The following is a 16,248-nucleotide window of genomic DNA, read 5'->3' as shown; positions in this document are numbered from 1 at the left end:
CCTCTGATCTCCTACGGGCGTTGTCATTAGAGATGCTCTGACTATGACATCTGGCTTTTATGTGGGTTCTGAGGATTTGAACTCAAATCCCCATGGTTGTATAGCAAATTTTTTATTCACCAAGCCATCTCCCCTGCCAGACAACCATTTTTTATTTAACTTTTGTAAGTTAGTTTCTTTCTTTCTTTCTTTCTTTCTTTCTTTCTTTCTTTCTTTCTTTTTTTGTTTTTCGAGACAGGGTTTCTCTGTATAGCCTGGGCTGTCCTGGAACTCACTCAGTAGACCAGGCTGGCCTCGAACTCAGAAATCCGCCGGCCTCTGCCTCCCAAGTGCTGGGATTAAAGGCATGCGCCACCACTGCCCGGTGTGTAAGTTTCAAAGTTAATTCTCATTAAGAACATGCCACAGGAAAGCTAGGAGCTAAGGAGCCAGGGAAGGACACTTATCACCAGTGTATTATCTCAACCCCGTCCAGACAGCGTAGGAAAACCTAGGATGGCATCTAGGAGTGTTCAGCTGGGATCAGAGACTAAAGAACCAGTTTCTGGTCAAACAGGGAGCCTCGTACTCCAGCTTCCTTGTTTCCTCTTGTTCACGCAACACAGCTGTTCTCCACATGCCAAGAGCACAAGTCAAAGCCTACTGGCAACTGAGATCCTTTATACGTATACCATTTATCTATAAAGCTTCGGTTTTCACTACACCACATTCTAATCAAAATGCTTCTCAAAAAGATTTTACTTTTTACTCGAGTGTATGTGTGTCTGTGGATGTGTGCCGCGTGCATGTGTGTCTGTGGATGTGTGCCACGTGTATGGGTGCCTCAGAGGCTCAAAGATCCTCTGGAGCTGGAGTTACAGGTGGTTGTGAGCCTGGCATGAACACTGGGAATCAAATCAAATCTAGGTCCTTCACAACAGCAGTATATGCTCGTAACTACTGGGTCACCTCACCTCCCCACCCCTGCCCCAAGCCCCGGAGTCAGGGTTTCACTAGCCATGGTGGCTCAAGTGCTGGGCTAAAGGTAAGTATCACTCTGCTTGGCTTTTTAAGACTTTTTTTATAGTTAGGCATGGCAGCACACACCTTTAGCTCCAACACCCAGGACTCAGAGGAAGGCAGATACTTGAGTTCAAGGCCAGCCTGGTCTACACAGAGATCAAGGACAGCCAGGGCTACACAGAGAAACCGTGTCTTAATAAACAAACCAATGACTTTAAAAACGTATTGTTATAACATATGCACATGTGTTTGAAGTGTATATGGGGATACAGGTATGTGACGGCCAGAAGACAACTTTGTGAAGTTGATTCTTTCCTTTCACTGTGGGTCCTTGGAGGGTCAATAGGGTCGGCAGGCATTTTACCAGCTGAGCTATCCTGTGGGCCACCAAACTTTTTTTTTAAGACTAAAAGTTGGTTAAAGAAAAGGAATCCATGTAATTAAAATATAAATGCAGAGTTGAAGAGGGAGGAAAGAAGGCAAGCATGACACAGAAAGAAGAACCAGCAACACAACTCTAGAAGTAAACCCAGCTGTGGCCCACAGATCACAGTGTTCAAGGATGGTGGCCCAGATGAGGGTCCTAGAACAAAGCCCAGGATGTAAACAAAATAATCCCATCAAGACCTTCTACAGAGAAGGCTAGAGGAGGAAACAGGCCTTGCAACCTGGAGGCCCTGGGCAGCACAGTAGAGCTGTCCCTGAGGGCATGCATGGGTGTGGGTGCGCCAGCCCCAAGGGCACGAAAGCAGCAGAACTGTCCCTGAATTTTGCTGGCTGCAGCATTGGGTAAGTTCGACAAGGCATTGTTGGAATGCCTGCCCCAGGGGCATGGTGCTGACCATGCCAGCTCAGTTACCACCCAGGCCCAAATTCAGGGCTCTGAGTTGGTTCACTGGAGCATGTGAAGGGGCGGGTCTTCAAAACTACAGAACCTCCATGACACAGGACAACAACAGGATATCTGAAGAGTCCCAGTGAGGACCCAGTACTGATGGTGTAGCAGAAGCCAGAGGCCTGGAACAAGACCAACAACTTCCCTGCAATGAACACTTGTGAGTGAAAACGTGTGGACAAAGGGGTGTACTCTGGAACACACTGTCACACACTACAGCTTCCCCATCAGATTATTTTGCTTTTAGTGGGGAGGTTGCATGGGTGGAGGGTAGGTACACGGGAAAAGGGAGATGAGTGGGATGGGGTGCATGATACGAAATTCACAAAGAACCCAGAAGTTAAAAAAGGAAAGAGATGCCGGGCGGTGGTGGTGCACACCTTTAGTCCCAGCACTTGGGAGGCAGAGGCAGGTGGATTTCTGAGTTCGAGGCCAGCCTGGTCTACAGAGTGGGTTCCAGGACAGCCAGGGCTATACAGAGAAACCCTGTCACAAAACAAACAAACAAACAAACAAACAAAAAACGACAACAACAACAACAACAAAAAGAGAGAGATGAAAACAGAAGCCACGGCCAATAACCCTGGTGCTCTGGAGGTAGGTGTGTCTCCATGCCAAAGGTCTAAAGAGAGATGATAAAGTCCTATGAGAGTTATAAAGTCAAATGAGAAACTTGGAGAAAAAAGCCACATATAACAAGTGAATGATAGGTGGAAAATGGTGGGAATTTAAAAAAAATTTCACAAAAGGGCACAGAACGTAGGGTAAAAATGAGCAACTACCAGAAAAAGTTTATTTGTGGGTCAGGCTCAGCGTATTTTAACTACCTTCACACACACACACAAAAAAAAAAAAAACAAAAAAACAAAAAAACCCAACCCCCCCCCAAAAAAACAATAATTGGAATTATTCTTTGCAATTCTACCATGAATGAATTTTTTTTGAGACAGTATCATGTAACCCAAACTGGCTTTGAACCAGTAGTGGAGGATGACCTTGAACTTCTGATCCCCCTGCCTCCACCTTCCAAGTGCTGACCTAGGCTACTCTGCCTGACTCATGAAGAAAATTTTGAAACTGATCAGTCTCAGTAAATTTTCAAACATTATTTCAAACTTGATCCATAACTTCAATCCTCTTCCGTCATCTTACCCATTCCCAAGCTCCCATTCTGCGGCTGGGGCTTGCTGGCTGGTGGTGTCACTGTGGAGGCTGGGGAAGGGGCTGCTTGCTGCTGTTGCCCATATCCTAGAGATCAAAACAGGCCAATTCAGTGCAAACCCATTCAAGAGATTTCAACACCAGCAGTATATACCTTAAGAAACCCCACCTTTAGCTCTTAGAGGAACAGAATGCACCAGGCTGTGCACCCCGAGTCTGCAAAGGGCTCGCTTTTTTGTCTGTGTATAGTAAAGGTTGGTTCCATTTACCTTTCAACTGTTTTGAATTGACAGCTTTCAGTTTTAATGAGGCTCTCTCTCCCTTACCCATTTCTCCTTCAAGAACCTGCAGTAAAGTCACTGGGCTGAATCTGTGATACTACCACTATTTCCATAGCAACAAATCGATGTCATCAACAGGACGGTGTGTTCATGGCAGGATCCATCAGAAGAAAAAGCAGGGTGGTAAGGAAAACCTAAAAGCAGTTCAATTGTCTCTCAAGTGCTTTGGCTTCAAAGGAAAAGGAGACATTTAGAAAGGATTCTACCCTTTCCCCCAAACAAAGCAACCTTATTTTGCAACTGACAGCTGGTGGAAAATATGAGTTGAAAGAGTCTCAGGTACCGTGAAGTGCTAGTGAACTGTCACAGCAGGGAGAGATGAGAACAGGGTTCAGAAGCAGCCGTGTCAAGGCAACAGGGAGATAAAAAGGAGGGAAAAGGAACATGTCTCTCAAGCAGAAAATAAGAAACGCCACACCGCCAGTGCATGCATTTGCCCTCACCCTTTATACAAATGTTTATGAAGTTGAAGAATGTTAACATTGTAAACTGCCTACCACTATGTTTTAAAATAACAAGTTTATGGGGTTTGATTTCATTTCTGTGATTGGCTCTGAAGGCTGAAGCCAGCCTCATTTGGGCTGCTCACCTAGGGCGCTTGCAGATTACAAAGGCAGCTAAAAAAAATATGTCCCAGAGCTCCTGAAACACCAAAAATGGTGCACAGGCAGGAAATATCCTTGCCGCCGCCGAGGCTCTCCCTTCTCTGTCAGTTCTAACTCCTGCTGGGCTTCCCGAGGTCCTAACTCACTGGGCATGTTACATACCCATTTAATTCACTTTTGGCAAAACCACTCTTAAGTAGCTCAGGGAAATGGGATGTAACTGTGTCACTGGAGACAAATACATTTAGCATAAAGTTTAAAAGACTAAATAGAACTGATTATGTTTTAGTTCTTCCTATAGAGAAAAAATCTGAGACACCTATTTACACAGGACAGGGCGTAGGCTACCAAACCTTGCCCTTGTGTTCACAGCTTAGCCTTCCATTATCTCTGAATTCAGTCACCCAGCCCGGTTTTAGTCTTAAGTGAAGCTTTTTTAAAATCAGCAAGAGAAAGGTAAGTTGCTCAGTAAAAAACACTGAAGGAAAAATCGTACGTACATTTACCTGCTTCATAAAACACATTTTAAAAAGTAACCCATCTTCCAGCTAAATTCTCTCCTTCTTTAAAAAGAATGTGTTTGCTCGTGTGTTCTCCTCAGGAATGTGCTTGCACCTACGTGGAGGTCAGAGAACATCCCGAGGAGTCAGCTCTCCTTCCACCATAGCGGTCTAGGGATGGAACAAAGGCACCAGGCTTGGGGCAAATGCCGTTACCTGCTGAGCCATTTCACTAGCCTCTCCTTTTCTACACTCTCCAAATTACCTCAAGTAGGAGTCTCATGCTCAGAGACATCTCTGCTGCCACATGTCTGACTGAACTGGATATGGTTACTGGACACACTCAATTTCTATAAAAAGATAACTGAGGACAGAGGAGACGGCTCAGTTGGTAGAGGAAGCATAAAGACCCGAGTTTAGTCCCGACATGGGATGTGCTGGAGAGGTGAGGCCGGACTAGGGAGCAGAGACAGGTAGACCCCAGGTCTCAATAGACAGGCAGCCCAACCGATGAGCTCCAGGTTCAGTGAGAAAGCCTGTAACCACAGAAGACACTTGACATGGATCTTTGGCTCCCCCGACCCCACCTGTACGCAGACATACATACAAAGAGAAGCAACATACATACAGACATACATACAAAGATAACCGACCCTCAAAAGGAACGTGGACCATCAAAGACAGAAAGTAAAGTAGAGTAACCAGAGCCGGGCAGAAGTGGGAACTGGAGTGTTGAGTGCATCCACAGCTTCACTTGGGGAAGATTAAACGATGCACCTGATTTAAAGTCCCCAGGCTGTGCCTGTAAAAATGGTAAATGGTCTTCTGCAGTGGCACCTGCTTGTAGCCACAGCTACCCAGGAGGCTGAGCCAGAAGAATCATTTGAGCTGGAGGTCAAGGTCAGCATAGGTACCATAGACAGACAACCCCCATCTCAAAGTTAAACAGTAACTGTATATTTTACTACAATTAAAAAATATATACAACACATGTACCTATTCTAACATATAATTTTCACTTTTATATGAATTACAGTTATAATTTTTAGCTGAACATAATACAATAAGTATCCAACTGATAGCAATCTGAGGCTGGGGGTGTAGTTCATTTGGAAGAGTACCTGCCTAGTGATCGATGAGCCCCAGCAGTGCCTTGCCTGTATCCCAGGGCTCAGGGAGCAGAGGTAGGAGGAGGCCAGAAATTCAGGTGCTCCTCCTCCGCTAACAAGGAGTCTGAGGCCAGCCTGGGATACGTGAGACAACAGTAACAGCAACTACTGTTTGGAGTGTTCACTCTGGACCAGGAACAAGAGTTCAGTGCATTATTCCAGTAATTGTCTGCACAATGATGGAGACAGTACTACATTTTTTACCATGGCTGAGAAGAGAAAACCTGATATTACTCAGCTCTGTCTGGCTAAGTTCATGTACTTCATCATCATGCAGTTAATTTGTAAACAACCAATCCTGGCAGCAATAACTCTAATTATATAGAACATAAGATGTGGTAATTAGGAAAAGCTACTAATCCACTTAATAGAGTAACCTTTATCTCTTGCAAATCTGGTACAAGAGACAGTCCTGAATCAAATGATGGCAAGAATTCCAGGGTATTCTAAATAGCAGCAATTGCCCTTCAATTAACGCATTGTAATGCAGCAGCTGCCCACAAGGCCCCAAATCAGTCAGTCTATAGCTAAGGAAAACACCTTCTAAAGCCAAAACGATTCTACAGAGCAGTAATGTGGGCTCCGTTTATAATAACTTGTTTTGGGCCACCTGCAAATCAAGCCATCCCAGGAAGCTAGATCGTAATTCTCAGGCTCTGCTGGCTACACACTGGCCTGGAGCCAGGAGGGAACTAGATTACAGCAGGCTCCACCCTTCGGTGTCTGTGCTCATAGCTATCATTTTTACCATCTATTACAGCAAGTGAGCTCTGGGCAGAGAAAAAAATTCACAAACAAACCCACCAACTTCCCAAGCAAATACTCTGTTAACAAATACAAAGAATAAATAAATAGAGCCTGCCATGGTGGTGCACACCTTTAATCTCAGCACTTGGGAGGCAGAGGCAGGCGGATCACTGCCAGGAATTCCATGCCAGCCTGGTCTATATAGTTGCAGGACTGATAAGGCTATATAGTGAGGCCCTGTCTCAACTCCCAAACCATTGACAACAAATAAGATATGGATCAATACAAAATTTCTAAGTCCCTACTGATAGAAAATGAACACAATTAGGCTGGGTATAATTCCAAAATTCCAATATGAATAATAAGTACATTATACAGTACTTAGTTTATGTCTGAGCAAGCTATCATCACCAATAACAGCACAGATACACAGGATATACACATCCCCCCCCCCAGTTGCAAATATGAAGGATTTTTTGTTTTGTTTTTTAGAGACAGGGTTTCTCTGTATAGCCCTGGCTGTCCTGGAACTCACTCTGTAGACCAGGCTAGCCTTGAACACAGAAATCCGCCTGCCTCTGCCTCCCAAGTGCTGGGACTAAAGGCGTGCGCCACCACCGCACGGCAGTATGAAGGATTTAAAGCCACCCATCTCTACAGTGTATGCAGCATGGACTGTCTGTAGTTTTATTTCACACACTTTCAATCATCTATCTTTGCTCAATATGGCAGCAGTAATAAAATGTGTATTTACATTTTAATGCATGCTGGAATTCCTATCGGTCTGGGCTGTGTTTGTTCACTAAGTCTAATGGTCTTCTGATCCCTAAGAGGTTCTGGATTAGGTTCCAGAGGACACGCACCTAACTGGTCCTCGGTAGGATAAAGAAACCTTAAAACGTGTTATCTATGAAGGGTAGCAGTGGGTGCACGCTGTAGTGGGTAGGAGTCCATGCACTGCACGCTGTAGTTTTGATTACATGCAGCTCTACTCAAAAATTAAAACAAACATTAATGCTTGTTAAGGAAACAGGGCTGGAGAGATGATGGCTCAGTGGTTAAGAGCACAGCACCCATATGGAGTCTCATAGCCATCTGCTCCTCCAATTCCAGGGGAGCCAACGCCCTCTTCTGGCCTCCAAGAGCACTGCATGCACATGGTATGCTAACATACATGCTGGAAAAACACTCATATAAACAAAAATACAAAATGTTATAAAGACTAGATATATGATCATCTTAAGATTCTTTCATTTTTTGAGACAGGGTTTCTCTATGTAGCCCTGGGTGTCCTGGAACTCACTCTGTAGACCAGGTTGTCCTTCAACTCAGAGATCTGCTTGCCTCTGCCTCCCCAGTGCTGGAATTAAAGGTGTGTCACACACACAATATACATATATTTTTCTTCTTTTTTAAAAAGCTTTTTGTTAAGTTTTTTTGGATAAGTTTCAATTAAAAACTATATAGTTTTATAAGCAAATATGATAGTTAAAATACCAATATGAAATAAAAAATATATACATAAATATACATATATCACATTCTGCAAAGATTCACTCACACAACTTATATACTTAAATACAATTTTCACAATAAGGAGAAGCTTTGAAATGAAGACTTCTGGATATATCAGAAACGTGACCTGGAAATCCAAAATGGCGGTTTTCATTCTGTCTAAGACTCGTTAGTGTGTGTAAGTGTCCACACTTGTATTTGTATAGAGGTTCTTTTCTCTATCTCTTCCTGCCTATTCCCCTTGACGCAGGCTTTCTCTCTGAACCTGGAACCTGGGGCTCCTGTTCCTTGGTTGGGCTACAAGCCAGCAAATCCCAGCAATCCTCCTGTCTCACCTTTTTTTGAGCCAATGTTATACGTGTGTGTGTGTGTGTGTGTGTGTGTGTGTGTGTAGACACCAGGTTTGTTAGGTGGCTGCTGGAACTGAAACTCTGTCTTCAACATTAGGCATCAAAAGATCTGAACAAAACAGTGTCCTCTGGACAAGACAGGGCCCCTGCCCTTGTCAACTCTTAGTGGCTATGGCTGCCTACACAAAACCATGCCAGAGACAATTCTAACAAGGAGGCAGGATGGGCTCGCAAGGCCCTATTATTAAAGGAGAAGCTGTAGAGAGTTGATGGATTCTAAAAGTCGGGGGAGTCGATTTCCTTTATGGGTATGGGCCCCCGTGGGTCAGCCACACTCTAGTGAATGGTCCCACACCCATGAGTATATGTGGACAGCATAAACTGGACCTGGCAAGTCCCACCCACCACAGTGGCTGCTCATGGTCAGGAGCCATCCTGCACTTAAGGCAGGAAGACAGTGGCTGCAAAGAGGACAAAAGTCTCTGGAATTATCAACTCTAGGCTCTGCTTGTTATGAAAAGTGGATAGTACCCACTGGGATAGAAGCAGGCTCTGAAGGTGATCAGGACAGGATAAAGAGAGACTGGTCATCTGAGGAAATCATCGGAGACATAATACTATGATCCTGGTCCAAACTGGCGCCCATCACTTCAATGGCAGTAATTGAATTGGGCACAACATTCAGAAAACAAAAAGAACTAGGGAGTATGCACACTGGCTGTCATCAACCCAGGCGACTCTGGCATTACCAGAAAAAAGCCAAACTGGACAAAAGGAAACAAAAACTTTCTGCTTAACAAAAAGTCCCAGAGCATGTGGGGGAAAAAAAAGCCAGACATGGGGCTGCATGCTTTTAATCCTAGGACCCAGGAGGCAGAGGCATTTGACCTGTGAGTTCGAGGTTAGCCTAGTCTATAGAGTGGGTTCCAGGAGAGCCAGGGCAACAGAAAAACCCTGTCTCAAAAAACACTGACTAGGGAGAGAGGAAGTGGATCTGAGAGCAAGTTAGGGAGAGTGGGGGGTTGAATGTCGGTGTTATTAAATGACACCAGCAGGAAAGATGGGCCTAATTAAAAAAAATGCCAGAAATGGCAAGTATGGACAAATAAACACAACTTTAAAAAAATCATTTAAATAATCACTGGGTGTTGGCTGGTGCATGCTTGTTATCTAAACAAAACTAAGGCAGGAGTAACCTGAATTTAAGGCTAGCCGGGACTAGAGTGAGACATTGCTTTAAAAAAAAAGCAATAGGTACACACTGATCATTAATCAAAGTAACTGGAGTTTGAGGGAGGGAAGCCACAAATTTAAAGTCAAGTCTGGAAGTTGAGCCTGGGCAGAACACACTCATAAACCCAGCCCGCAAGGCCAGAAGCAAGAAGGCTGAACTGAGAACCATCTCAAAACAAAACACAGGCACAAGCTTACAAACAGTTTAAATAAAATACTGGCAATGAATTGTCAGCTTTACGACAGATAGGTTGACAGGCATACATACCACAAAGACTGGGAAGGAGAAACAGGATTCTTGCACTACATTTTACAAATTGACACAGCTGAGCCTAGTGACAGGCTGTGATAAGCTAAAAACATGCACACTGCAAACAGCACAGCCAGCGTGACAAGGTCACGGCAATAAACCAACAGACAGAAAGAAACAGAAAAAAGGGAAAGAGGCAAAGAGCCCCACAGAAGAAATATGAACCCACAATTATAGTCTGAGGGTCCAGTCTCCCTCTCCCAACTGACGGAGAAAGCCAGGAAGGATGTAGTTTAACACTGTACAACCACACATACTCTTTTCAAGTGTAGTTTACATAGTTTACCAAAAGGTATCATAATCTGAGGCACAAACATAACACTGTAAGTTAACAGAATTTGAGACACGTTGAGAATTTAATAGAAGTTGAGACATCAAACACACATGTTGTTTGATCCTAAGGGAATTGAATTACTGGTAATAGAAAAGATCTTTACAAAGTCTCCACGTTTATAAACCAAATACACTTGTATCAGAATTGTTGTCTGAGCCAGGTGCGGTGGCACAGTGGTGGCTGAGGCAGCAGGAACGAGTCTGGAGAAGCCCCTGGGTTCAGGGAGCACTAGTGAACTCAAGTAAACATTAAGTAAGAAAGCGGATTCTACACAAACCTAGAAAATGCAGAAATGAATATTCTCCAGACACCCCGTTAACTCAGTACTACTAAGATACCAAAACCAAAACGACTCAGGGGGCTGAAGAGATGGCTCAGTGGCTAAGAGCATGCACTGCTCTTGCACAGGACCTGAGTTCAGTTCCCAGCACCCACATCAGGCAGTTCACCTACCTGTAACGTACCAGAGACCCTAAACATTTCTGTCCTCCTAGCACATACACACATAAACAATTAAAATAAAAACCACCTCTTGTGGACAGACATGCAAAGAATACTGAACGAAATCTAATCAGGTAGACTCAGCAAATGCAAATATGTGAAAAGGATAATACAGCACAAATCCAGAAGCCCCAGGTCGCTTTAGCATCCAGAAATCAATCACCATAACTCACCATATTAGCTAACCGAAATAGAAAAGGCATTTCATTATTAATAGATTCAGGAAAAGCGTTTGACAAAATTCACCAGTCATTTTTAACAAAAATGTTAACAAGAGAAAGAAGTAAAATTTCCTCACTGTGGTGAGCAGAGATACGCTGGCTGGGCAGCGGTTCACACTGACCCAGCACCCAGGCAGAGGCCAGACTGGGCTGGCCTGAGAACCAAGGGTAAGAGGCACCCAAACACTCAATGATGCAAGGATCTCCACCCCTGCATCCCACACTATGACAGGAGAGAGCAGATTCCTCAGAGTTGTCCTCTGACCTCCACATATGCTGGACATACAAGCTACATAAATAAACACACACACACACACACACACACACACACACACACTTAAATTAAATTTCTGGGAGGAGGGGTTTGAGACAGGGCCGTGGCACAGGCTAGCCTGAATGGAGTCAATGCTGGCCTCTTCTGCTTTGAGGCTCCAGAGTGCTGGGAAACAATATTTAACAGTACAAGATTAAGAGGGCTGCCTGGAAAGAACAAGACAAAGATCACACATGCTAAATAGTTCTGTTTTGATTTGAGACTAGGTCTCTAGTAGTATAGGCTGGTCTCAAACTTGCACACATACACAAAAGTTTTGCCATTAAGATCAAAGTTGTTATTAACCATGGTGGCACAGGCCTATCTATAATCGTAGTATTTGGGAAGTAGAGGCAGGAAGATCAGTAATACAAGGTCATCCTCAGCTACACAGGGTTGGAGGCCAGCCAAGGGAGCACTGTGTGCCAGGTGTGGTGGCACACATCTATAACCCCACCACTCAGGAGACTGAAACAGGAAGTTCAAGGCTAACAAGAGCCACTTAAAAACAAAAACATAAATAAACCAAACCAGTAACAAAACCCTGTAAGATAAAAACCTAAGAGAAGACACTTCCCGGGGCTGGGAGGTGCTCAGTAAGGAGCTTGCCATTCAAGCATGAGAACCCGAGTTCAGATCCTTGTGGCTTCCAAGTCAGGAGGAGACCTTCTCTCTAGAAAGAAGAAATCAAGAGAAAGCCACGACTTTTTGGTCTCTAGCCCCATGCACACAATCAAGCATAAATATGTAGAAGTTCATGCTGCACCACACACGGAAGCATGCACCTGGCTCTCTCATATTAAGAAATCATAAAACCCTGCATTATCAGAACATTCTAGGTTTTAATTCCAGTCAACTCTTACACAGAATGACCATTACACGCTTTCTATAATTTCTCCTGATTTATCCATGTGTCATTTCTTCAGTATTAATAAAAAACAGAATAACCTACTTTTTAGACCCCAATGAATCACTGTTTTATTAAGACTACTAAGTCACAAGGTAGCGTTCTGGATCCAAAAAGCAATATCCAATTGAGAGGATATACAACCTATAAGGAGGATTTTACCTTCATTATAGGGCACTGGATTCCCAATCTTTAATCCAACGTCTTCAGCAGATTTCACAACTTCCAAGTCCATCAAAATAACTACTCTCCTACAAAGACAGACACAAGTTAGAATTCAGAACTCTGGAGCCTTCCAGATGAATTACTAAGAAGTTTACTTTAATAGTTGTCTGGCTAAAACTGTATCCTTTATCAACTTTTTCTCATTCTTGACTAACTTGAGAAGTGTTAATTCCTTTTTTTTTTTTTTAAATAATTTATTTATTTTATGTAAGTACACTGTAGCTGTCTTCAGACACCCATATGAGGGCATCAGATCTCATTATGGATGGTTGTGAGCCACCATGTGGTTGCTGGGATTTGAACTCATGACCTCTGGAAGAGCAGTCAGTGCTCTTAACTACTGAGCCATCTCACCAGCCCGAAGTGTTAATTCCTAAGTAGATACTTCACTTATTCTTTTCCCACATCATCAATGTTTTTGGTTTTTGTTTTTAATTTATTATAGAACTATTCATTTCCCATCTAGTTCCTTAATTAAAACAGTATACCTTATTACATGCCATTATCTTCATGGAGGCACTGATAAAATTTAGATTAAATACAAAATCCTAAAACACAAAAAGATGGCCTGTTTTCAGACCTATGTACTTATCCAAATCACGACTTTTTCCCAGTGAAAAACAATTATAGTAGTAGACATTTTAAAATTTTAATTAGTGGGGGCTGAGAAATAGCATAGTTGGTGGTGCCCTGGGACTTGCTGGGCCACCATCCTAGCATAACCAGCAAGCTCCAGGCCAATGTACAGATCTCAAACTACAGGTACAGGTGCCTGTGCACGTGCGCACACACTCACTCTTTTGGAAATGCTTACAAGGCTTTCTTTACATGATCTGTCTCGCCTGAGCTATCCCCCTGAGCCCATCTCACAATCCCAAGCTTGCCGTCCTCTGGCCCAGCTGTTTTCTCTCAGTTTCTGGCATATGTTATGCTTCCTTCTGCCACTAAGCCTACACATGGTCCTCTGACTGCATTTTTCCCCTTCATTCTGCTTCATCTAATATGCACTTTTTAGTTCTTAGCACAGACTTGGAATTGAACCAGGGACTTATTCATGCTAGGCGAATGCTCTACTGTAGAGCTATCTATCCCCTCCAACTCCCATCTCAAATATCATTTCAAAAGACATTTCCTTGGTCTCTTATTTAGATCAGGTTTCTTTGTCCTCCTGAAGCCATGACTTCATTTCTTTGGAACACTTGTCTTAGTTTTAAGTTCTATATTAATTAGTGATTGTTTTCTTTCTCTCTGCTAGACTGCACTTTCAATAAAGGAAGGTAGCCAGCCACAGTGCTTAATTAAGCAACAGCCCAAAGATGTCATTCAATACATACTGGGATAAGATGCCATAATGTCATCTGTAGATAAAGAAGAATTACTGGTGTCAGGAGAGAGCTCAGGGCTAAAGTGCTTGGGCACTGGAGTTCAGATGCCCAGAAACCCACATAAATGCAGTATGGATGTGGCAATCCATCTCTAGTTCCTTCTTTAAGTGGCTCTCCAGAGCAGGCTGGCTAGCAAGACAAGCCATATCTTGACTGAGACCCTGCCTCCATGAAGAGCTCCCAAGTCAAAGGATGATGCCTCCCATGTTCATGCCAAATGTCAATGGGCACACGCACACACTGGGAAACAAACAAACAAAAAAATTGCAACCAAAAAATGTAATTTGAAGATCACATAAATACAGGAAGGCGAGATGACAAAAGAGATGAACTGAGGTGGACTGAGGGAAAGCCGTGCTCATGGCAATAAGAAGGGTAGTTGAGTTTGAGCAAGGGTTCAGCAATCACCACGCTTGACGGTCTGCATGGGCTGCCTGCTGAATGCTGGGCTTTATCATACAGAATTATTCAGTACGTGTTATCTTTACTGTAAAGTTATCCTATCAGGGTTATGCTATGTCAATAAAACAAGCCTGAAAAAGTGGTCTGCTACTGAGACCTGGATAAAGATGACCTGTTAAAACTGTTTGCAAAATGTGGTGATGTATATGCCCTTGGGACCAGGAGCTTAAGGACCACCTCAGATGCAGCGAGTTAGGGGCCAGCCTCAGTAACATTATACCATGCTCCAAAAGTCAAAAATAAAACAAAACTAAACAAAAAAGAAACATTAAACTGTCTGGGGGCAAGAGAGACTGCACAGCAGTTGGGAGTGCACACTGTTGCATGCACTCTTGAGTTTGATCCCCAGCACCAATATTTAGCAACTCACAACTGCCTTTAACCCCAACTCCAGGGGATATGAGATCTCTGGCTTCAAAAGGCACCCCTGGCCCCTACCAATATACACACATGTGCATAACTACAGAGACATGTACACATAATCAAAAATAATTTAGTAATAATAATGTCTTCTAAAAATTTCATCTTGGGGCCTGAAGAAATGGTTCATTAAATAAAAGCATTTATTTGCCTTAAAAAAAAAAATCAATCTGTCTGTCTGTCTGTCTGTCTGTCTATCTATCTATCTATCTATCTGTCTATCTAAACATCTCTATCTATGAAATGAAGTATCTGATACTTACTTCAAAATGATCAAGAGTATATGTGAGAAAAAAGAGACAAAGTAGGATCTTTGTCAGGTGATAATCTGAAGCTATGTGCATGGCTATCTGGGGACTCAGTTCTACTGTGTTGTCTACTTTTATAAATGTTCAAAATCATGAAAATATAAAACAGATTTGAAAATAGAGAAAGGAAGCTAAGAGGATTATTTTTTAAGGCAGGATTTATTATGTAAGAATGAAAGAACAGTTCAATATTAATCTGTTAAAATAATTCATACTATTAAAGGATTAAAAATAATATGATTATATCAAGTTGTAGTAAAAGCTTTTCAAAAAATCCAAGAGCCATTCCCATAAACCCCCAAGCAACTCAAGGACCTAAAAAAGCTGTGGGCACGATAAAGGACATTCACTTACAAGGTAAACCATGCTGACCACTGAAACCAAAGGCACTCCTCTTACTAGCCAGGTAGAGAAAAGGTATTTGCTGATACAGCACTGTCAACATGGCTGTGATGGTGCTAACTGATTCAGAACCAGAAAAACAAAGAAACAGGTTTGGTGAGATGGCTCAGTGGCTGTGAGCGCTCACTGCACAGACCTCACACCCTGAAAGCTATAGAGGAAAAAGAGAACTAACCCCTGAAAGGTGTCCTCCGATTTCCACATACACGGTACACGAGCACACACATCCTCTCCCAATGAGAAAAAATAAATAAGTTAAATTATGTCACAGCATGTGTGCCTGCACAAATAAATCTACACATGTAAAAAAATCATTCAAAGAAACAAATGCTAAGCAAATAATACACATATCTTAATATTATCTAAAAAATTCAAGGCTTTAAATGGTAAGATATCATATTCTTGGATGAAAAGATATAATGTCAAAATATATCAATTTAATGAAATTATATATATTCAGAAGACCTCTGCTTGGCTTTTGAACTTGATAGCACTCTTATAATTCATATAGAAGAAAAACACACGAAAACTGTCGAACATTATTAGAATACTTCACAGATGGTATTTTGGCAGCACATACTTCTAACGGCTGTGAAGGATATATAGATCATCCATGCCTTGCTAGGGAGAAGGCGAATGAGTATAGCTACTTGGGAAAATAATCTGGAATTCCTCATTAGTTAAATCATACAGTCAGAACCTGAACTAGCAACTTCTCTCCTAGATACATTTACCCTCAACATTTACGTCACCAGGATACCACTCCTAACAGAATCTCTACATGGATCAAGGTAGTATTTGCATTTAATTGATATCCTCTTATATGCTTTAAATTATCTCTAGATTACTTACAATAACCAAGATGATGCAAATTAAGTTACAGTGTATTATTTGGGGAATAACAAGAAAATGTCTGCACTGTTTCAGTTCAGATGCAGTATT

At 42.6% G+C, this 16,248-nt stretch overlaps 1 protein-coding gene across 1 annotated transcript in view; it reads right to left on the bottom strand.

Moving 5' to 3' along the window:
* Positions 1–16,248, bottom strand: part of Rpa1 (replication protein A1) — a 47,287-nt gene that overhangs the window by 16,133 nt on the left and 14,906 nt on the right. The window contains exons 5-6 of the mRNA XM_034506393.2: positions 12,267–12,355; positions 3,050–3,145 (exon numbers count right to left, since the gene is read on the bottom strand). Coding sequence (XP_034362284.1) covers positions 3,050–3,145; positions 12,267–12,355 — 185 coding nt within the window. The remainder of the gene's footprint in view (positions 1–3,049; positions 3,146–12,266; positions 12,356–16,248) is intronic.

The sequence above is a fragment of the Arvicanthis niloticus genome, chromosome 6, assembly GCF_011762505.2.
Source record: "Arvicanthis niloticus isolate mArvNil1 chromosome 6, mArvNil1.pat.X, whole genome shotgun sequence".
Taxonomy (NCBI): domain Eukaryota; kingdom Metazoa; phylum Chordata; class Mammalia; order Rodentia; family Muridae; genus Arvicanthis; species Arvicanthis niloticus.
The sequence above is the reverse complement of the archived record's forward strand: the minus strand, read 5'-3'. Positions and strand labels throughout refer to the sequence as shown.